General features: G+C 41.5%; 2 protein-coding genes across 2 annotated transcripts; both read left to right on the top strand.

Annotated features, from left to right (window-relative positions):
• The first annotated feature begins 8,327 nt into the window (after positions 1–8,327).
• Positions 8,328–9,785, top strand: LOC129752818 (uncharacterized). The gene has a single exon (XM_055748598.1). It carries the CDS (start codon positions 8,328–8,330, stop codon positions 9,783–9,785), a length of 1,458 nt encoding a protein of 485 aa, XP_055604573.1.
• Positions 9,786–9,850: 65 nt separating this feature from the next.
• LOC129752819 (uncharacterized) lies at positions 9,851–22,602 on the top strand. Its single transcript, XM_055748599.1, has 3 exons — positions 9,851–12,666; positions 21,452–21,938; positions 22,090–22,602. The coding sequence occupies exons 1-3, from the start codon at positions 9,851–9,853 to the stop codon at positions 22,600–22,602; spliced, it is 3,816 nt and encodes a 1,271-aa protein (XP_055604574.1).
• Positions 22,603–23,623: the final 1,021 nt, after the last annotated feature.

Raw genomic sequence — 23,623 nt, forward strand, 5'->3', positions numbered from 1 at the left:
CATGAATGTTTATCGATTTTTTTTTAACTCTTAACTCTTCATCGTCGTTGTTTTTGAGGTTGTTTAAAAATATGAGATCGTTCATCGGTGCACTAGTAGCTAGAGGAGTTTTTTTCTGATATTTTCATCCTGTTGGATGATTCATCCCTAGTAGCTAGAGGAGCATGATACCACCCTTTTAAATGAACTCGTACTACAAACTGGACGAACTTTCAAGTTTTAAAATATGCACTTGAAATTGCTATCTAAACAAATACATTTTTAGGCAATAAATTGCTCTATCCATCTATGTTGCGTGATGTATAGTACCTGGTCTTAATTTTTCATCATGTTCTTCATATAGACAAACCATAGTTAGTTGAACAAGTTATTACTGATGATCTTCACGAACGAATTTCTGAAGCTCATTCTTTTGCAAAATGATATCAAAGAGGCTGCTTCTGTTGTGCTACTGCCCGTCCGGAGTATACGTGTTCACCACATGTAGACTTCGGACCAACCAGATTTAATTGTATAGGTTAAGGTAGTGCCACCTCTATCCCGGTACTACTTCTCCTAAATAATGAGATGTTGCAGGGTAAAGTATGGTGTACGTTAATAAGTTTCCTCGCAAAAATGCTCTTTCGCTCTTTTCAACATCTGTAAATTTTCTTCTCACTTCTCTATCCATCTTTATCAATTTCAGAACTACTTTTCACCGATGTGCCGAAAAATAAATTTACAAAATTAATTAACGGTGGTTAACTTATCTTAAAAATTATTTCGTGCTTCAAGAGGCATTGTGAATCGCGGTTTTTTCAAACCTGTAATTAAGTTGCGTTCCCCCGCCCGTCCAAGATGGGCAAAGGGAAAAACAGTAAGCGAAAAAAGGGGCCCGACCCTGATGGTGGCAAGCAGTCTTCGGGTCGCGCGTCACTTCAGAGCGAGGGCTCTCCAAAACGAAAATGCCCCCCAAGCCATGTTCGCTCGAGAAGCGACCGTTCATCACGCGGATCGGAGAGCATGGATTCCGCTAGTGAGACAAGTGCATCTGTTTCACACTACACTCCCAGCGTGGCGCAGCCGCGCTCTCTAGTTCCCAAGCCTGCCGGAAACCTGCCTAGTCCAACCAAAATGAAGCTTCCGCCACTGGTGGTGAAGGATGTCCCCCTCAACAAGCTGGTCAGCACATTAGCATCAGTAAACGCCCACGCCGAGTACAAGCTTACGTCGATTGGCATAAAAGTTGTACTTTATGTCAAGGACGATTTCGTTCGAGCCACGAAGATCCTCAAGGATTCCAATATGGAGTTCTTTACCCACGACATCCCTGGTGAGAAACCATTCAAGGTGGTTATCCGGGGGCTTCCTAACATCAAAACCGACGTGATTGCGGCCGAAATCACAAACCGATACAAGCTGGTTCCCACTGGAGTTTTCCGCATAACGCGGAAAAATGAAAGCACCCGAAAACACCCGGATTGTCTATTTCTGGTCCACTTCCAGAAGGGGACAGTCACGCTCAACGCTTTACAAGCTGTCCGTTCCCTCTTCTCCATCATCGTCCGGTGGGAGCCGTACCGTGGTGGTCATCGTGACGTCACACAGTGCCAACGGTGCCTAGGCTTTGGTCATGGCACTCGAAATTGTAACATCGCTCCAAGGTGCAGCATCTGTGCCCAAAATCATTCAACATCTACCTGTCCGGTGGCGGAAGCAGCAGTGTTTACATGCGCCAATTGCGGAGGTGCGCACCAAGGTTCGGATCGCCAATGCCCCAAACGCGAGGAGTTCAAACAGATCCGAAAACATGCATCAACCAACCATCAGCCTGGTCGAAACAGAAAACGAAACCCCCGGCGTTCACTGAAGCTAATTTCCCTGCCCTCCAGACCCGCGGTCTGGACCCCAAACCATCAATCAACCCCCCTGTTGGCCAACAATCAACCCTGGCTTCCGATGGCAACCAACTCCCTCAAACAACAACTCCGATCTGTTCTCTGCGGACGAACTGATGGAAATCTTCGTCAACATGTCCGGCGCTTTACGCAAGTGTCGCAGCAAACCGGAGCAAATCCAAGTGCTCGGCAAATTCATCATCCAGTATGGCTGCTAAACCATTAATCATGTTCACCTGGAACGCTCGCTCCATCAGAGCGAAAGCAATCGAGCTTGCTGATTTCCTCCGCAAGCACAGCATCGATGTGGGCCTCTTGACGGAATCCCACCTAAAATCAGGCGACAGCTCCTGGTCACAACATCATCCGACTTGATCGCACCAGCTCCAGGGGGGAATGGTGTTGCGATTATCGTGAGAAAGGGTATCCGGTACCTTATCCTGCCACACTTCCGCTCTTCGGTGATAGAGTCCCTTGGTGTGGAAGTGCAAACATCATCTGGTAACATCCAAGCCATCGCTGTGTACTGTCCCCGACAGTGTACAGCCAGCAACGACCTAGCGGCCAAATTCAAGCGTAACCTGACGGCCATCACTCGCAACAGTTCCCGTTTCGTCGTGGGTGGTGATCTGAACGCTTGCCATGCAGCATGGCGCAATTATCAACAGAACCAAAACGGGCGCTTGCTGTTTGACCACTCCCAGCACGGACTGTATACGGTGCAGTTCCCAGACGAGCCCACTTTCATCTCTCCGGCGGGAAATCCTTCCACGCAGGACTTCTTCTTGACGAACATCAGCGTTACCAAGCCGGTAGCTCACAACGACCTAAGCTCCGATCACCAACCGGTGGTGGCTGAAGTTGATGTCAACATAGCTCCAACCCCAAGATTCCAGCGCAAGGACTACCACCACGTGAACTGGGTGCATTTCGGTCGAGTGGTGGACGACAACATCAGCGATGACCCGACAATCAACTCTACACAGGACATCGACGAAGCCATTCAAGAGTTCCAACGTGCCATAGCAGTGGCCGAAACGAGGTGCGTTCGACAAGTTCCTGTGAGGGGTAAGTTCATCACCTTAGATTCCCATACCCAGATTATGATCCGATTGAGAAACATCCGTAGACGCCAGTTTCAAAGATCTCGAAACCTTGAAATCAAACGTGAAGTAATCAATTTGAATAAGTGCATTGCATCCCGTATGGCCTCTATCCGAAATGGAAACTTCGAAAAGCTTGTGCAAAGTCTCGATGAACGATCTAGACCATTTTGGAAAGTAGCGAAAATCTTGAAAACCCACCCTAAGCCCGTTCCATCTTTGAAAATAAACGATACTCTTCTCATCACCCCGAAGGAAAAAGCAAATGCGATTGGAGACCACATCTTGACTTCGCATCTTCTCGGTTCGAACATCCAAAGTCCACTCGAAAATCAAGTCAATCAATGTATCCACCAACTAGAAACCACCCTTTGTGTCATATCAGATAGAGATAAAGTAACCACTGATCAGATTTCCTTTGCGCTGAAATACTCCAAAAATATGAAGGCTCCTGGCTATGATGGAATTTTCAACCTCATCCTCAAGAAACTCAACATCAAAGCCCACTCGTTTCTATGTGCTATTTTTAATAAATGTTTGGAGCTTCATTACTTCCCAAACACCTGGAAAGTAGCCAAAATCATCCCAATACAAAAACCTGGAAAGGACCCAACATCACCTTCAAGCTATCGACCCATTAGCCTCCTCTCATCGTTGAGCAAACTTTTTGAAAAGCTCATTCTTAATAGGCTTCTTAACTTTGTTGACGACCATAACATCCTGCTTTCCGAACAGTTTGGATTTAGGAAAGGCCATTCAACCACTCATCAACTGATTCGGGTGATGAATAACATCAAAAGTAACAAAGCTGTTTCCAAGTCGACGGGAATGGCCTTATTAGACATCGAAAAGTCTGGCATGATGGACTCATATACAAGCTTAGAAATTTCAACTTTCCACTTCACCTCATCAAGATCATCCAAAATTACCTTCAACAAAGGTCGTTCAGAGTATCCTTGAACGGTTGCTGTTCGGACACGTTCACCATCCCAACAGGAGTTCCACAAGGTAGTTTACTGGGCCCGATCCTATTCAACGTCTACACATCCGACATTCGTTTAGTTTAGTTTATTTAGTTTATTTATTTTCGTCAACCGTAACGTAGACTACATAGTTTGATACATGTGAATTTCCTTAAGAATAGGTTTAAGCAGTGTCCTCCTCTGGGTGATGACGGAGTACTCTTCCTTTTTGCTGATGATACAGCAATAACCGTCAAGGGTAGAATTCCTCGTGAGATCACGAACAAACTCCAAAGATGCCTCAATGCCTTCGTCGAATACACCAATACGTGGAAAATTAAAATAAACGCAGCAAAAACAAAAACAATAATGTTTCTATGTTTCTACACCGACAATCTCCGAAACTTAGACCTCCGCCTAAATGTACAGTGGTTATGAATGGCACAAGGGTCGACTGGTCCAGCGAGGTGACATACCTGGGAGTACTGTTTGATGAGAAGATGTTATTCCGCTCGCATATCGAAAGGGTTTTGATCAAATGCTCAAGTCTTGTTCGGTGCCTGTATCCTCTCATATGTCGAAGATCAAAGCTCTCACTTACCAACAAACTGGCGATCTATAAACAAATCTTCACACCAGCGATACACTATGCATCTGCGGTATGGGAATCCAGTGCCCAAACTCACAGGAACAAACTCCAAGTGGCGCAAAATAAGACCCTAAGAATGATCTTGAATCGTTCCCGCTACACCAGGATTTCTCATCTACATGAAGAAGCAGACATTCAGTTAGTGGACCAGCGAATATCCGACACTTAAAACAGATTTGAACAAAAATGTAACACATCTGAACACACATTGATTCAAAATTTGTATATATTAGATTAGAGTGTAAATAGTATGATAGGTTGTAAATAGTAGTATTAGGTTCTGTACATAGTAGATATAAGTAGCTTTTTGAAAATTTCAAAACTGAACAATTCCACAAGATTGGACAAAACTTTTTGAAAATATTTAAAATCTTGTTAATATAGAACAATCTCAAAACAACATTTCCACTAAAGCTGAAAAGAAGATTCTGTATCACTTAAAATTGAATATGTAACCACACAAAAATCCCTGAATAAAGATTAATTCAAAAAAAATAATAATAATAAATTTCAGTTCTAAGTTTTTATCTTTGGACAAGCTGACGTCCCGACGCGTCGGTCAAATTAGAAGACTTCGAGAGCGTGGAACAGCCTGCGTGAAATCGATTTCGAGGTTAACGATCAGTGGCTGGCATCTTTGCTGCTGAAGGGTCTTCCGGCTTACTATGCCCCGATGATAATGGGCATTCAAGCGTCGGGAATGGAGCTGATGGCCGATGCCATCAAAACGAAAATTCTTCAAGATGTTAGGTGGCCATTGACGAGCTCTGGTGATGAAGGTGTCCTGTATACGAAGCAAAAGTTTAGGCGTGCGAAGGGTGTTTCTCTGGTGGTGCTAGAAGAAAGAGCGTTTGTTTCAACTGCAATGAACCTGGCCATTATGCAGCAAACTGTCCCGGTAAACAAGGTTCTTCGAATCCAGACGGATCAAAGAAAGGCAAGGCATTATGCGCTGGGACGACGGCGAGAAGTTCAAACGAGTGGTTTTTTGATTCGGCGGCCAGTTCCAACATGACCAGGTGCGACGATGGTTTCATCAAAGAAGAAAATTTCGTGCTTTCCATCAGCACGGCAAACAACGAGACGATACAATCTGTTGCAAGGGGCAACGTCACCATGGTGCTTGAAGAAGGACCCATCGAAGTACGCGGTGTGCTCCTAGTTCCCGATATTGCAACGAATCTGTTATCAATCAGCAAAATCTGCAACAAAGGGTTGCAGGTGGTATTCCAAGCCGGTCGATGCGCGGTGCTGAATGAAGACGGTGATGTGATTGCTTCTGGATCTGAGACGGATGGGTTGTCCAGGCTCAATCGAGGAAAGAATGAAAGATCATTCGTGATGATGGAAATTTGGCACAAGCGCCTAGGTCATCTTAACGAACAGGGAATGCGCAAGTTGGTGTCGATGGTTGACGGCGTGAATCTGAATCCACGAGAGAAGCTCGAAGACTGCGTTGCATGCATTCAGGGTAAGCATGCAAAAGATCCGTTTCATTCCAGCACATTCAGAGCAGATGGTCCCCTTGATTTGGTGCACGCTGACGTTTGTGGTCCGATCGAAGTTCGATCGATTGGAGGCAATCGATTTTTCGTGATTTTCGTTGATGATGCGACGAAAACGGTGTTCCTGTACTGCCTAAAATCAAAATCTGAGGTCCCTGAGGTTTACCAAAGGTTCAAGTCCATGGTGGAACGACAGACGGGTCGAAGGCTGAAGGTGTTCCGTAGTGACAACGGTGTGGTGAAGATAAACAGTAAATAATAATATCGAAATGAAATATATATCTGGTATTATAAATAAGAATAACCTGATGATTTATATCAGTACAAAACATCCCAGTGATAATAAGAGACGAAATCAACATCAAAATAAGAGAGAGTGAAAAGTAACACAACTCTGAATAACATATATGAGCATGTAGAAGAGAGAAAGAGATGAATGATAAAGCATATAGGTACATGCAAATCGGAGAATCAGTTTGTACAAGATTGTATCGGATTATAGTCGACACAAGCTGTCTCAAAATTTGAGGATGTAGAAAGGTGTGTAAGAGTTGCAGAGAGGGTGGTTCGTCGATGCCGCGAGACCATCGGATACGACAATGGCGCAGTCGGTAGGATTAGGAAAGAGTTAAAGACACTGGTAAAATACAGGAATCAAAGAGCCTTATTAACAATCCAAGGCATGGTTCAGCTCGTTCTTGGTACCAAAGACGTGAGCATCTGATATTTTATCCATTTCGGTGTACTGGCGGCCCTTTGGATTGCTGCAAAATCTTGAAACTCTTTAACAAAGTCTTCACAAATTAAACAATAAAGATCTGGTTGGCGATGCAAAATAAAAATTAAGAAAATTTTTGACCAGAAAGTAAACACGTTACAGGCGTTACGTCTGAAAATGCACGACCATTTTAAGTTAGACAACGAAGGAAACAAAGTTTTCACGCGAGAAATTTATCAAGGTTATTAGATCAAAAAGGTTCTCTGACTTTGTCAGTAAGTAGGCGTAAGTTTGTAAACATCGATAAATTTGTTCGAGCTGAGAGCTTTGTATTTAAATAATTTACTGAAAGTTAAAAACACCATCAATGATTCTTTTAAAGGCGTGTTACGTATAAACTATAAATCAAGGTAAGGGTGTTATTAAATAATTTTGTGTATGTTTATTTTAGTATCTTGAGTATGCAAAATCTGCGTTTGTATTCTAACAATATACGGTGTTTATCAAAGATAGAAGTTGTTCGATCCTATCAAACCGGTGGTGACATCTACATGTGAACATTATAAATCAAGGATCTTCAAGTTTATCGCAAAAACGCAGTATTTCGACCAACTGAACATTTTATGCGAACTGTGGTATCCGGCTAGGTCGAAAGTTATAAAAGGCCTTCGTGAGAAGAATTTCGCCTCTGTTTCTGGTTGTGACACCGACCCGTCAAGTTGAAGACAGTTGTATACAAACATTGTTAGTTTACATAAGAAGAAAGTTTAGTAGATTAAGTTGAAATTTATAGAAGTAAGAATAAAAGTGAATTAAGAGAGAAATCATAGAGAAAAGTAAATATAGTGCATGAAAACCTGAAAGGAAGAGAAGAATTATTAATAAAGGAGAGTGTATACTTACCTGGTGAACTCCATCCGTAACTCCTACAAGTGTTTTCTGCTGGTTCCTGAAAGCTGAGGTATCGTCATCTGGTCCTTCGAGCCGGATTAACGTCGAATTCCGTTATCCGGTGCCCCTGCCAACGCTGAAAATTCCGGTCAACCAAGACACAACATGTCTTTGAGTTTACGTTTGGTTCTGAACATTTATACAAGGCACTTGCATTGCCTGTATCAGGTAATTAGATTTCCAACACCTATCTATTTGTCCCGTGTGAGCTACGCTTGTCCCTCATTTCTAGTTCCTGCATCCCGTTCCGTTCTACAATGTCTACCGAACGTCGCTTGAAAGCCCTCAAAACCAGACTTCGCAGTATCCAAACATCATTTGGGCTAATCAAGGCGTCAGTAGGCGAATATAACGAAGAGACGCATTCTGATGAGGTTCGTCTTGAAAACCTTGGAGTTTTGTGGAATGATTTCCTGAAGGTTCAAGGAGAAATCGAAGCCATGGATATTCTAGAGCCGAAAGCGATTGAGGCTCCCTAGCACAACGAGTGGAATTCGAGTCCCTGTATTATAAAGTGAAAGGATTTCTTCTAGCTGCCAATAAACTACCACCTTCACCCAATATGCCAATCGGTTCCAGTTTCACGTCGCACTTCCCACCTTCTTCACATCACATACGACTCCCTGATATCAAAATTCCAACGTTCAGTGGCAACATAGACACGTGGCTCAACTTTCACGATCTCTTCGTATCGCTTGTGCACTCATCGCATGAACTTTCTAGCATTCAAAAGTTCTATTATCTACGTGCTTCTCTCTCCGGCGATGCCCAAAAGTTGATTCAAACCATTCCGATCAGTTCCAACAACTACTTGGTTGCTTGGAATTTACTCTTGGATCACTTCCAAAATCCAAGTCGTTTGAAGCAGTCGTATGTCGATTCTCTGTTTGAGTTCTCAGCATTAAAATCGGAATCAGCTTCGGATTTACATTCTCTTGTGGAACGATTTGAGGCCAACGTCAAAATTTTACATCAACTAGGCGAACGGACTGAATACTGGGACATACTGCTTATTCGAATGCTTAGCATTCGTTTAGACAGCACGACTAGACGGGACTGGGAAGTTTATGCCACGACTAAGGACAGCGTTTCATTCCAAGACCTCGTAGCATTTATTCAACGCAGGGTAACTGTCCTAGAAAGCATTAAGGCGAAAGTTCCAGAAACTACTTTCTCTGGAAACTTAAGAAAATCCACACAGCGGTCTGTTAGTAGTCATAGTGCTCATCAGTTGAACGATAAACATTGCGCATTCTGTTCCGAGAATCATGTTCTGTACCATTGCCCCAGATTTGCAAAAATGAATTTGGATACGAAGGAGAAAGAAATTCGTCGACTACACTTGTGTCGTAACTGCTTGCGTAAGGGTCATTTAGCCAACAACTGTTCATCCACAAATTGTCGAAAATGTAGAGGGCGTCATCATACTCTGCTGTGCTCAGGAGACTCTCACAGCAACAAGTCTTCTGAATCCACGAAAGCCGAAAACTCTCTACCATCTCAACTACCTACGACGTCGGTGTCAGCCAGTCTTGATAATCCAGTGAGCCTTGCTTCCACTGGTTGTAAAAAAGTTTTACTTGCCACAGCTATTGTCAATCTCATCGATGACAATGGAACAATCCACACAGCCAGAGCTTTGCTTGACTCTGGCAGTGAGTGCTGCTTCATCACAGAATCGTTATCGCAACGAATGAAGTCCAGCCGCGTAAAAATCAACCTCCCTATCAGCGGAATTGGCCAATCACTTTCCCACGCACGACACAAGATACAAACCACGCTACAGTCTCGTGTCAGCAACTTTTCGACTACCCTCGAATTTATTGTCCTTCCCAAGGTCACTACTAATTTGCCAACATCATGCTTTGACGTCAGTGATTGGAAGATACCTTCCGACATCAACCTAGCAGACCCCGCCTTCTTTGCAACCAATCCTGTCGAACTCATACTAGGAGCCGAAATCTTCTTCGAGCTACTCAAACCTCCAGGACGAATCTCGGCGATAGTTACCCCCTGCTGATCAACTCTACATTAGGCTGGATCGTATCTGGAAGGACAAGCAACTGCCATTCTACAGGTCCTGTAATGGCATCCGTAGCTTCGGTCGCTGAGCTTCATCGGTTGATGGAACGATTTTGGTTAATCGAAGAAGGTGACTCAACTCCGTGCCACTCAGTGGAAGAGGCTGCTTGCGAGAACCACTTCCAGAGCACGGTTTCTCGAACGGATGATGGCAGATACATGGTGCGGTTACCAGTGAAGCAGGACCTTCTCCCCAACCTAGGCAACAATTGGAATACGGCAAATCGGCGTTTCAAGTATTTGGAAAGTAAACTATCACGGAATAATGATCAGCGAATCCAGTATGTCGAGTTTATGCACGAATATTTGTTCTTGGGTCACATGTGTGAAGTAAATAGAGCTCACCAATTAGACGCTCTCGAGTACTTCATGCCTCATCACGCAGTAATACGCGAATCGAGCACTACAACTAAAATTCGCGTAGTCTTTGATGCATCCTGCAGGTCCGCATCCGGTGCATCACTGAACGACATCCTCATGGTTGGCCCTGTAGTACAGGAGGACATCCGATCTATCATCATGCGAGCTCGAAAACATCAAATCATGCTTATTGGCGACATAAAGCAAATGTATCGACAAATATTAGTGGATCCACGTGACACCCCGATGCAGCGCATTGTCTGGAGAAGCAATTCAACATCACCATTGGCAACCTTCGAGCTTAAAACCGTTACTTACGGTACAGCAAGCGCCCCGTTTCTAGCAACTCGTGTGTTGCAGCAACTTGCCGACGACGAGCAAAAAGATTTTCCCGAAGCAGCGACTATCCTGAAACAAGACTTCTACGTCGACTATTTATTCTCCGGAGCTGAGACTGTTGAAAAGGTCATATCGTTACGCGAGCAACTTGATGCATTATGTCAGCGAGGAGGATTTGAACTCCGTAAGTATGCATCCAATTCCGAAGCAGCCTTAGAGGGACTTTCAGATGACAAACGAGCTCTACAATCAACTATCGAATTTGATGAGAATCCAATAATCAAAACTCTGGGTCTACATTGGGAACCTGCTTCCGATGTTCTCAAATACGTCATCAATCTCGAACCATCATCATCCGACATGTGCCTTACTAAACGAAACGCTTTGTCATTAATTGCGCGACTTTTTGACCCCCTTGGCTTAGTCGCACCCGTCGTGGTGACTGCCAAGATCTACATGCAAGTTTTATGGACATTGCGAGATGAAGATTCCAAAACCTGGCCTTGGGATCGTCCTCTCCCGAAAGATCTAATCATTCGTTGGAATTCGTACTATTCACAACTTCATCATCTTAATATGCTCAAGATTGAACGTTGCATTTTGGTCGCTAATCCAACATCCATTCAGCTTCATCTCTTCTCTGATGCGTCAGAGTTAGCTTACGGAGCCTGTGCCTTCGACCCGTCCGGTTTTGTAAAAATTGCTTTGATAACGACCAAATCGAAAGTAGCCCCCCTCCAAAAGAAAAGTATCGCACGCATTGAACTTTGCGGCGCCTTAGCCGCCGCCCAACTTTATCAAAAAATCATTTCCTCGCTGAAAACCAATCCAGAAACCTTTTTTTGGGTTGACTCGACAACCGTCTTGGCGTGGTTAAATTCAACACCTTCTACGTGGAGCACGTTCGTCGCCAATCGCGTGTCGAAAATTCAATTGGCTACCATCAACAGTCACTGGAATCACGTGTCTGGAAAGGAAAATCCAGCTGACCATCTTTCCCGTGGAACCACCGCCGAGTTTCTTCTGAATTGCTCATCCTGGTGGAATGGTCCTGATTGGCTGAGGTTTGAACCTGAGTTTTGGCCTAGCAACAACCATCAAAAACCTCTTACTGAAGTGGCAGAAGAGAAACGAAAAACTCTGTCACTGATTGCCGCAGCCCCACGTGAAGAAACTTTCCTAGATCCTTACGTGCAAAGATTTTCCGACTATAGAAAAATGCTTCGAGTGACTGCCTATTGCATGAGATTCATCGATAGGTTTTCATTAAAAACTTGCTTCAATCACCCAACAACAAATCTGACAGTCGAGGAAATCCGAAGAGCAGAAAAGAACCTCATACGCATTCTACAAGAACAACATTTTGAAGAAGAAGTTAGGTGCCTACACGACGGAAAACAAGTGTCTGCAAAATCAAAGCTTCGCTGGTTTCATCCAATTTTGGGATTCGATCATCTACTTCGCATCGGGGGACGTTTGAACAAATCTCCACGAACCTACGACAGCAAGCATCAAATAATTTTACCATCCACCCACGCATTCTCAACTCTGCTCATTCGTTCTTTCCACCTCAATCATCTGCACGCAGCACCTCAACTTTTACTAAGCCTTCTACGCATGAGGTATTGGGTTTTGGGAGCCAGAAATCGTGCCCGATTGATCGTTCGCCAGTGCATCATCTGCTTTAAAGCTCGCCCTAAATTAGTCGAGCAGTTTATGGGTGAACTACCTGCTGCACGAATAACAGCAACACGACCATTCGCCGTCGCGGGCGTTGATTACTGGGGGCCCATCTTTCTCAAACCAGTCCACCGGCGCGCTGCGTCTGAGAAAGCATTTGTCGCTGTTTTCGTTTGCTTCTCAACGAAAGCAGTACATATTGAACTCGTTGCCGATCTTAGTACTGCCAAGTTCATTCAAGCGCTTCGGAGATTTGTATCGCGACGAGGATTATGCTCCGACATGCACAGCGACAACGGTCGTAATTTTCTGGGAGCCGACAACGAATTACGCCGATTGGTCAACAGTTCTTCCCACCAACAAGCCGTCAATCAAGAATGCCTCGCTCACGGAATAAGGTGGCACTTCAACCCACCAAAGGCTTCTCACTTCGGGGGATTGTGGGAGGCTGCTATCTTTTCAGCCCAAAAGCATTTTATACGAGTGATTGGGAATCATACATTAGCCTACGACGACATGGTTACGCTTTTATGTCAGATCGAATGCTGCTTAAATTCTCGCCCCCCTGAGTGACGAATCTTCGGATCTCGAACCACTCACTCCCGGACATTTTTTGATCGGTTCGCAACTAAAAGCAGTTCCAGATAACGACCTATCAGATATCCAAATGAATCGTCTTCGCAAATGGCAACAAACCCAGAAAATCTTCCAGGACATTTGGAAGAGATGGCATCGCGAGTATCTGTGCACTTTGCAGGCAAGAACCAAATGGTGCAACACTCCTGTCGAAATCAAACCTGGTCAACTGGTACTCCTCAAAGACGAAGGAAAAATTCCTATGCACTGGCCAACAGCGAGAATTACTGAGATCCACCCCGGAGACGATGGAATTACACGGGTTGTTTCTGTTCGAAGCTCATCCAAGGTCTATACTCGTCCGGTGACGAAAATTTGTGTACTTCCGTTCTCATCACAACCAACTCCTACTGAAGCGCCTGAGAAATCCAACAAGTCCGGTGAAGGCCAATCCGATATCCAGGGTAAAACGGTTCCAGTTTGCAGCAAAAATTGAAATCCAAGGCATTTTTATAATTTTTATCAGGTGAGAATCTGTCCAAATCCTTATCTTTTATCGAGGTGATCTACCGGGTCTTCCTTTTGATAGATTTGTAAACATCGAGACATCATATTATAGCGCCAGCACTAAATTTTACTTCGGAAGTCCGGACTTCCGATCCCGAACTTACTTCCGAACATTTGACAGTTGTGTTTAAAAAATAACAGTGTATTATATGCAACGTTGCCACACATAAATTTGTATCCACCAGACTATCTCAACATACTTTAAGCGGGCCACAGACTACACAACATTGGTACAAATGCGATGAAATTTTGTCGCTGTGAACACGATTTGCATCGTGAATGGCACTGCTTGTATGATCGCCTAAACGGTTTGAGTAAAATCGGTCGGGATCGAAATATTTTGTACAAACTACCCTCTGCCGGGGTGGAAATGTTTTTTTTTTTGCTGTTGCTGTTACTGTTTTCGCCAGCAATCGTTTGTGTTCGCGTGAAATATACTCTTCCGGGCAAGAATGAGATACACAAACGATTCAAATTAATTTGTGGCAACGTTGATTTTATGTGAATTTGGCGCACGCTTAAATAAAACGACTCAATATGTTTTGGTCGGAAGTCAGCCATGATGCCAGTTCACCAAAGACGTTCATAAAATTTTTATCTAAACGCACAATAACAACAACATCGCAGCAAAGTCAACAAGCCGAGGGAGTGCCCATTCGTCCGATTACACGGTTCCCCAGTAAATTATTATTCTACCTGACTTTTTTTAAACGTGTATTTATGGCAGTTAACAGACAGTTCAACCGTCGAAATTCTTAGTAATTGTGAGTTCCATTGAATTCTGTCACACATACATCAACACTGAATGTTGTTCATGCGTATGCTATACAAACAAGATGAACCATCCTTCTGATTGTTCATCTTGTTCATGTTTTTTCCTGCTTGTATGAGTGAAGCATGGCTGTCGGCCATACTTCAAAACTCAAGATCAAGCACGGCTGCGGCAGTGATTCCAGTATCATATTTTTGACGAATTTAAGTAACTTTAATTTCGGTTAAACCATGTCGCAGTAAAATGGATGACTTCAATCTATTGCTATAATCGTGAATTTTAGCCAAAAAAATGTCGCCTTAATTTTTTGAAAGGCACTCTAAATAACTAATAGCTTTGTTATAAGTTTTCGCTCTGCTCGGTCATTACATTCAGAGGATCCAGATGCTTAGTTCAGTCGAAAAGAAACATTCTTTACTATCAGTCTCACTCAGCAGTAACTAGGGGAACACTTTGCCTTCATATTGAAAACAAATTCAGTACTTCCAGCAAGTTCGTAGGATATAATTTACTTGAGTTAAAATATATAATTTTCATTATGCAACATGACAAATGTGTTACGAAAGTTAAACTCTTGAAGCATGCCCCGTATCTTGGAATTTGATAAAAAATGACTAAACTTTGTTGTGTTTTCTTGTTCTTGTTGTTTCAACTGCAATTGACATTTTTCAATGTTGTTCTTAGAGATACCTGGAGCCTCAGCCATTGTGTAGTTATAAAAGTCAAAATCAATATTTAATCTGAGGTATCATCTACAAAATAAGATTTGAATAAAGTTTTAAAAAACAAACTGAGAGATCTATAAAAATTTTCGAAAACTGCATACCTGGCAGCACTAGTATAAAACGAAAAAGTCCGCTATTTTTGCGTCACTTGAATTCAGTCATTCTTTTGTTTGGACAGCCATCATGTACATTCACAGGACCCGGGCGGAAAGTGAAAATAATAGGCGGAAATTTTTAGAGAGCTCTTTCACTCTTGGTAAGAAGTTTTCATCATTTAAATTCCGGAAAAAACTAATAAACATTTCCCTTTCAGATTTCTCAATGAGATCGGAAAACGTCTCTTCGGACGAATAAGATGGGCAAAAATAACTGGAGATGCAGCAGAGAAAAAGGCAAATTACGGCGAAAAAACGTCAAGAAGATATGCGACGATAATTTCTTCAAAACATGCATTGAGTACCGCAACGTCGTGGGTTGATAGGTGCGAAATACAGCGTGCATAAATAAAAAAAAAACCCATAAAGGGTTTTTACCAGCAACAAGCAGGTAAGCCAGACAATCAGAATTTTGTTCTTTGAATTATCCTAAAATTTATTTTTGTATTCCAGCCCTCGTCGGACATATAATTGAAGCGCTCCAACAATTGTTTCATGCCGCAGGTCATTCAGAGGGCCGTCTAGTTCCGGTCGGTTTAAGTGATGAAAGCAGATTTCCGTCGTTTAAAGTGTGCTAGAATAACTAAGGGAACGCGAAGTACCAGTATTGTTCGGTTGAACTTGTAAGAAAAATAAACTAAAAAATTTTATATATTTTTTTATTTCCATGAAATTTTCCGAAAATTCAAAAAACAAGTTTTGATTGACACGGCACGCACACATGTGCATTACTTTTTCTTAGCACTCACACATGTGCACGGTCCAATCCTCTCACTAATACAATTAAACCATGACAGATGAGGTCGAAAACTGTCATTATGAACCGGGAAATTCATTCCAAGTAGAAACGGTTGGGCCATTTTCTACTTGGCTGCCTGTAGAAATTCTACTAGAATTCTACTAGAACGTCTACTAGAATTCTAGTAGCCCTAGTAGAATTTTTATTAAGCGGGTCGCCGCCAAACTCATCTTTCCACCCAGTCATCAAAACCGCCCAGCATGCAGCCAGTGTCGCAAAGGGTTTCCGCATCAAGAAGGTCAGCGTAATGTTCAGAAATGCTATTTCTGAGGAGCCCAGGATGTTCGATCCTATCAAACCGGTGGTGACATCTACATGTGAACATTATAAATCAAGGATCTTCAAGTTTATCGCAAAAACGCAGTATTTCGACCAACTGAACATTTTATGCGAACTGTGGTATCCGGCTAGGTCGAAAGTTATAAAAGGCCTTCGTGAGAAGAATTTCGCCTCTGTTTCTGGTTGTGACACCGACCCGTCAAGTTGAAGACAGTTGTATACAAACATTGTTAGTTTACATAAGAAGAAAGTTTAGTAGATTAAGTTGAAATTTATAGAAGTAAGAATAAAAGTGAATTAAGAGAGAAATCATAGAGAAAAGTAAATATAGTGCATGAAAACCTGAAAGGAAGAGAAGAATTATTAATAAAGGAGAGTGTATACTTACCTGGTGAACTCCATCCGTAACTCCTACAAGTGTTTTCTGCTGGTTCCTGAAAGCTGAGGTATCGTCAGAAGTGAAATGAAAACGAATAAAAAATATAGACAATGGCCCTTATTCTGCGCCGCGCGTGACGTGATGATTGTCACCTCACCTCGGAGTCACCGTGAGATTTGTCACCGTATTCCCGGGGTCTATTTTGGTAAAGTGACAGAGGTTCATTCTAGGTGAGTGACCGAATGAACACATCTGTCAAAATGGTAGAATTTAGTTGGTGCTGTTTTGATTTTGCTCTCGCTTCGGATTTTCCGAATTGAATTTGTGTGTAACGGGTTAGAATTTCGGTTCGAAAATGGCCACCATCGGATTGTACCGGTCACAGCAAGCAGCTTGAGGATGGTAAATGGACGATTTGTGCGACGTAAGTGGAAATTTCGCTCATCAAAGCTGGGTTCGGATCTGGGTCATATTGCCGAAAAAACAATCAGATGCCGACGGCTGCTGCTCCAAAAAACCAGTTCACAAAAAGGCGGTGTTTGTTAAACATTTCCAAAAGGTTTATCAGGTATGTAGAATAATTTGATTTTAGTACCTGTAACTGTTCGATCAGAATGGTTTTAATAAATTTTGATCATCCAAAGGAAGATAAGTTTTTTTTTTTTCGTTTTCAGTAATGGCGGATGCTGCCGGTTTATATATTTTCTCCAACCGAGGTTACACCCTTGGCATGCCGGAAATTATTATCGCCTACCAGATAGAAGACCATGGAATACCGAGCACCTATCGAAACCAACAAAATAGCAGCAGCAGCATCAGATTCATACGTCAGATTTCGGTTATATAAACCTGAATCCGGTTTTCAATTTATCTTAAAATTGGATTCCAGACACTTAAAACTGTGCTTCAGCTTTAGCGTCGAATACATATTTCAATTTGATTTTCAAAAGCTTATTTAATAAAGCATTGAACCAAATAAAAAAAGCTAATTTAATTCATTTTTACTAACGACTTATTTTTTTCTGGAACCTCCTAGGAAATTTATTTTTGTTTAAATGTTCTGAATTGTCGCTTATTGATACCGGTAATCCTCACATGTATCCTTCACTTGAATTCCACTTTTTTTTTTTAAATATTTCTAAGCATGGCATATTATCATCAAAAATTGAAAATAAAATTAAAAGTACTAAAATTTTTTTTAAAAGTTTTCGCCATTGCTTCGTTTTAACGTTTTGCAAATCAAATTTCAATTAAAACTGAATTTTGGATGTCATTAGGAGATCATACTTTCCATTCAGTATTCCAATTCATATTTTAGATTGCAATGAAAAAGTTTCAATATATTTGAAAATCATATTTGCTAATAACTTTGTTTCATTTTGTTTTTAAAACAATTATTCATTATTATAATTAACTATTTAGAGCCTAACATTCTGATTTTTATGAATTTTCGATTAAATTCCATTCTCGTCACCACCTGAAAAGGTACCGACAATTGTCACCTAAAATCGTCACCTGAATGCGACGATTCTCACCCACGGTGACTACGATAATAGGGTAAGAACTCAAAAAGTTCATCCGAAGTGACAATCCTCACCTAAACCACCTAAACCGACTACTGGAATAGCGTGACTTGGGTGAGTCGACTACCATCACATCACGCGCGGCGCAGAATAAGGGCCAATAATTGATGAATGGTATCATATTATCTATACGAACACAGGGCTAGAAGCGACCATGCGGTAAAAAAGTAGGGCAAAATAGTTACTCTGAAGTGAAATTAGGGTAAAATTAGTGACCAGATCAAGACGAAAACTTATTAAAAAATGACATTAAAAACTGAAACAAAACGCTTTTAAGAAAAATGTTTTTTAGAATTCAATTTTTTCAATGTCACTATAACTGTTGAAAAAGTCAAAAATTATATTGAAAAAAGTTAACAATTCGAAATAAATTTACAGAAACCAAAATTTTCAACAAAATCGTTATATGTGAGAGATCTACAAATGCAAATAAAAAACCAGCACATGTTAAATGAAAAGTTCAAAGAGTTTACTTGAAATTGAGTGAAGATTAACATTTACAGAAATTTCATTTCATGAAAGAGTCATGAAATTAAGAATTAGGAGGTCCTCATGAAAAAGTGACAAAACAATGATAGGGGTTTGAAAAAAGATAAAGATAAATGTTGACAGAAGATTGACAATGACTTAAAGTTGACTTAAGATGATAATAACATAAAAAAGGTAGAATATATTTTTTTAAATTTAAAACTAACTCTAGAGAATTCACTTACAAAAATGGAACATTTCCTAAGAGATTCACTGTAAACTTTATTGCATGATTCACATATCATTCATTAGAAAGATTTACTAGGAAAAAAAAGATGTTCAAAAAAGAAGAAATTTCAAAACAAAAAATTCATAAATGATTTAACACGACAATTTCTTTAAAAATTAACAGATCCAAGAAACACCTCTCAAAAGGTACAAAAATTACTGAAAGTTATCGAAAACTTCAAAAAGGGTTTGAAATCAATGTAGGTATATCTACCAATCTTTCAAATGATCCGAAAATGTCTAGAAATAAGGGAACATAGAAATGAAATATCTGATATTTTCGATTCAATTGAGTCACTTTTCACATGTTTACCTTCCATTTAATACAACCAAGAGCATTGAAATCATTTAATGTTTTTTACCGTGTGATTAAGTGCGCTGTACAGATTTTGATTGATTTTTTAAAATTAAGTTGAGAATTATTTTTAACAAATTCAAGCTTTAAAAGTCATGACACTTCAAATCTTGGTCAAACATGTGTGATAGTGTCATTTTAGGAAATATTTTTTCTTGACACGAATGCCAAAACGTTGGTAAAGTGTCATAAATAAACAAAAAACTAAATACTTTTAAGCGAAAAAATATTTTTGTTTAAATTCCAATTGTCATCCATATAATGTTTAAGTGTAAGCGATATATCAAAGCAAAACAAAACAATAATCTTCCTTACTGAATCTGAGCCATTCCCCTTTAAAATAGGTCGTGTGAATTTCCACAGGACTCGAAAGGAAAGAAAAGGAACCCGTCAAATAAATAATAAACGAATAAACTAATAATAAACTAATGAATACATACCACTTGTCGTGAAACAATATAATGTTTTTAATGAGTAGAAAAAGTTTGAAAAAATAAGCTTATTTGTAAGGAAATTATATACAAATAGTGACTTTAGGGACCAAATTTCAAAAAAAGTAACTTCTGAGTGACCAGCCTGAAAAAAGTGACAAAGTTACTAAAAAGTGACCAACTTCTAGCCCTGCGAACACAATACTAAAATGGCCAACTTGCGAGTATAGCATCTAAATGAGAACCAGTGTTATAAGTGTCAATTAATTATTTCAATTTTGAATCTATGTGAAGTTGTAAATAGTTGTTCGAAATTAATTTACATGAAAAAGAAGCCGTGAAGTTGAGAGTAGAGGAGGGGGTGAATGTGGTGAAGATAAACAGTAAATAATAATATCGAAATGAAATATATATCTGGTATTATAAATAAGAATAACCTGATGACCCAAGTAACCATAAGCACTAAAATCTAGCATCAACTCTGCTCTAGCGTCAGCTATAGTGCTTGATTCTGTGCATCATTTTAGCTCTGTGAGCCAGGTTTGGCGAAATTAACTGCTGCATTAGTGCAGAAACTGGTATAACCCTATAAAAGCACTGTTATAGCATTGGTTGAAGCTACAGCGTTGGCGGGCAAAATGCTGGGAAAATGCAAATGGCGTTCGAATGAGGTTCGACCATGCGAAAAAAAAATTATTTTGGATTTTTGTTCGGTTCATTTTTCGGCCATGATACTAAATTTGTAATTATTTTTATATTCGCTTATGCATATTGAAGAGATCTCTCGGATTGAATTTTCTACATGATATTTTTTTTATTTTTCGGGTGAAGGTGACCTGGAATCGAACTCATGACATATGTGGCTCTGACATTTGACATTGACTCTGCCTGTGAACCTATCAGGTCCGCGTTAAATCTTTGAAAAAAAAGACCTATTTGAATCAAATTTCTAGCAACCGGTGCCCTAAATTTGCATTGATTCAGCATCAATCAATGCTAATATGCTTTGGCCTAATGCCACTGTAGTGCTTACATAGTGCTTAAAAGCATTAAAGCAAGCTTGTGTGATGCCAATTTAATGCTTAGAAAATATAGCATTTGTTATTCTGATTTAGAGCAATGTTGCATTTCAAAAGCATTGTGCAAAGCTGATAGAATGCAAGTTGCATTTTAAAAGAGTGGTATAATTCTAACATGATGCAGCATAGCACTCGAAGGGCTGTTGTAATGCAAAATTGCACTTGATGTGCTGATATAGTGTAATTTAGCCTTTGAATGCTGGTGTAAAGCTATAAAAATGCAAAGCTTTAGTGCTTATGGTTACTTGGGGATTTATATCAGTACAAAACATCCCAGTGATAATAAGAGACGAAATCAACATCAAAATAAGAGAGAGTGAAAAGTAACACAACTCTGAATAACATATATGAGCATGTAGAAGAGAGAAAGAGATGAATGATAAAGCATATAGGTACATGCAAATCGGAGAATCAGTTTGTACAAGATTGTATCGGATTATAGTCGACACAAGCTGTCTCAAAATTTGAGGATGTAGAAAGGTGTGTAAGAGTTGCAGAGAGGGTGGTTCGTCGATGCCGCGAGACCATCGGATACGACAAACGGAACGGAGTTCGTCAACGCCAAGATGAGAACAAGCATGGAGAAAGACGGAGTCGTACATCAAACATCCTGTCCTTACACCCCCGAGCAGAATGGTACGGCCGAGAGGATGATTCTAACGGTGGTCGAAAAGGCGCGGTCCATGATGAGCGATGCTGGTTTAACAAAAGCGTTTTAGGCGGAGGCCGTGTCGACAGCCGCTTATATCGTCAATCGCAGTCCAACCAGATCGTTGCAATTCCCGACGCCGGAAGAGGCGTGGTCCAGGAAGAAGTCGGTCCTGAAGAACTTGAGAGTTTTCGGATGCAAGGCGATGTATCAAACTCCCAAGCAGTTGCGACAGAAGTACGATCCGAAATCGGAAGAAGGCATTTTCGTTGGCTATCCGATGAATTCCAAAGGATATCGGATCTACAACCCAATTACCAAGCAGATCGTCGTTAGCAGACAAGTAATTTTCGTCAACGAAGGGAAACCAGCTAAATCGATTCCAGAGGAACCAGCGGTAGAACTAACGGAGTTGTTCTACAATATGACTCCAAGGCAGCCGAAAGAGGTCAATCCAGGAGCAGATAGTCGAAGCGTTGTTCTGCAGAGCGAACAAAATATTGAAGCCCGACCGGAAGCTGAATCGATTGTGGTGGAGCCTGACGTGGCGCTCCCATCGCAACTAAAAACAAGACCAGCTGATGACCTGAAGGGTCGAGGCACAGCGGTAGGGAGCGCGTTTTTTCAGGCAGGTATAATGACTTCATCTGTTTTAGTCCTGTTACTGGTCCTGGTTCCTTATAGTTTAACGACGAGGCCGATCCAACGAGCTACACCGACGCTATGGGGAGTTCGAATCACGATTACTGGCCATGCAGGAAGAGATGAACGCGCTTGCCGAAAACGAAACCTGGGAGCTCACGGATCTTCCACCGGGCAGGACGGCGATCCGAAATAAGTGGGATTTCAAGATCAATCGAGATTCCGATGGTCGACCGGGGCGATGCAAAGCGAGGCTAGTGATAAAAGGTTGCTCCCAGCGGCTCAGGATTGACTACAGCGAGGTATACGCGCCGGTGGTCCGGTACTGCACAGTCCGTTACTTGATGGCCCTTGCAGTACAGCATGATTTGGAAATCGAGCAGATGGACGCAGTAACAGCTTTCTTACAAGGAAAGCTTTCGGAGGACATCTACATGGAACAACCTGAAGGGTTCAACGATGGTTCTTCGAAGGTGTGCCGACTGAAGCGTGCGTTAAATATATGGCCTAAAACAATCCAGCAGGGTATGGAACAGCCAGCTGGACGAAGCGTTGCGGAACTTTGGCTTTATCCGTTCGAAGCTGGATCCTTGTATGCAGGGTTGGTAAAACACGCCCGTCACGCTTGACCCGACTAGTACCCGACCGTACTCAAATGACGGAGCATCACCACTCGCATGACGGATAAAGCACCACAACAATCAACATTTCTCCGTCATGCGACTGGCGAAGCTCTGGTCAAATTTCTCCAGAGGAGTGACTGCCAAAGCTCTTTACACTTCGATCGGCTGCTGACGGCAGGTACAACTAATTGAACGACTTGCTGGCAGAGAGCAACAATAGCAATAAAAAACTGAAAACGGGCTTGCTGGCAGGAGCAACAATAATAATAAATGCGTTTCTTTTCCGTCTTCGGTTCGGTCGACGACTCGTTCGAATGCGATTGGTGAATGCTTGACTATGAAATGTTTTTAGCTTCAAACGACTGGGGGTTGAGTGACTGGAGAACGAAGTGACTGGCGTATAAGGAACAGTCAATTGAGTTTGACGGACCAAGAGGCTCAACATTCACAGTTATTTGACTAATGACGATGACTGATGCCAACCCTGCTTGTATGTACTACATTATCCGTGAGGCGAGGATGACGTATATGAAAATTTATGTCGACGACTTCTTGATATTCAGCAACTATCAAGAATTGAAGAAGAGGCTGAAGTCGCTTTTGAACAACCGGTTCAAAATGAAGGACCTAGGTGTCGTGACTGGTGGTTCTCAATTTTCTCGATGGCCTTTTTTACCTTTTTTCGTTCACATTTTTCACTTGAATTGTATTCTTAAATTCTTAAGACGCGATTCTTTCAAAACACTCCGTGCTTCTTCACAATACTTTTCTAACTGACTGTCCGTCCATCCCGATTTGGCATCTCTGCCTCTCAGAAAACCTACCCGTTTGCACACACTCTCTTCAAACTTTCTCCGCATTGGATTCCCCATATCAACTCTCTCGTTCGAAATGGATTCGAACTTAGTAGATGGATTCAGAAGTAATATGCACTCTCAATAATTTTTCATTGATCCCATTATAGATCTGCCATTAAATTTACATATATCTAGAGTTAGTTTTTGTAACGTCGTATGAACCAATATTA

Source organism: Uranotaenia lowii, chromosome 3, assembly GCF_029784155.1.
Source record: "Uranotaenia lowii strain MFRU-FL chromosome 3, ASM2978415v1, whole genome shotgun sequence".
NCBI lineage: Eukaryota > Metazoa > Arthropoda > Insecta > Diptera > Culicidae > Uranotaenia > Uranotaenia lowii.

Bases quoted from the DNA above. Each gene is read 5' to 3' on its own strand.
- LOC129752819 (XM_055748599.1), top strand. From the start codon at position 9,851: ATGGCATCCGTAGCTTCGGTCGCTGAGCTTCATCGGTTGATGGAACGA. The intron at 12,667-21,451 runs GTGGGAGGCTGC...CAGTCCAACCAG, and splicing joins GCTTCTCACTTCGGGGGATT to ATCGTTGCAATTCCCGACGC. The intron at 21,939-22,089 runs GTAGGGAGCGCG...CTGGCCATGCAG, and splicing joins TGAAGGGTCGAGGCACAGCG to GAAGAGATGAACGCGCTTGC.
- LOC129752818 (XM_055748598.1), top strand. From the start codon at position 8,328: ATGCCAATCGGTTCCAGTTTCACGTCGCACTTCCCACCTTCTTCACAT.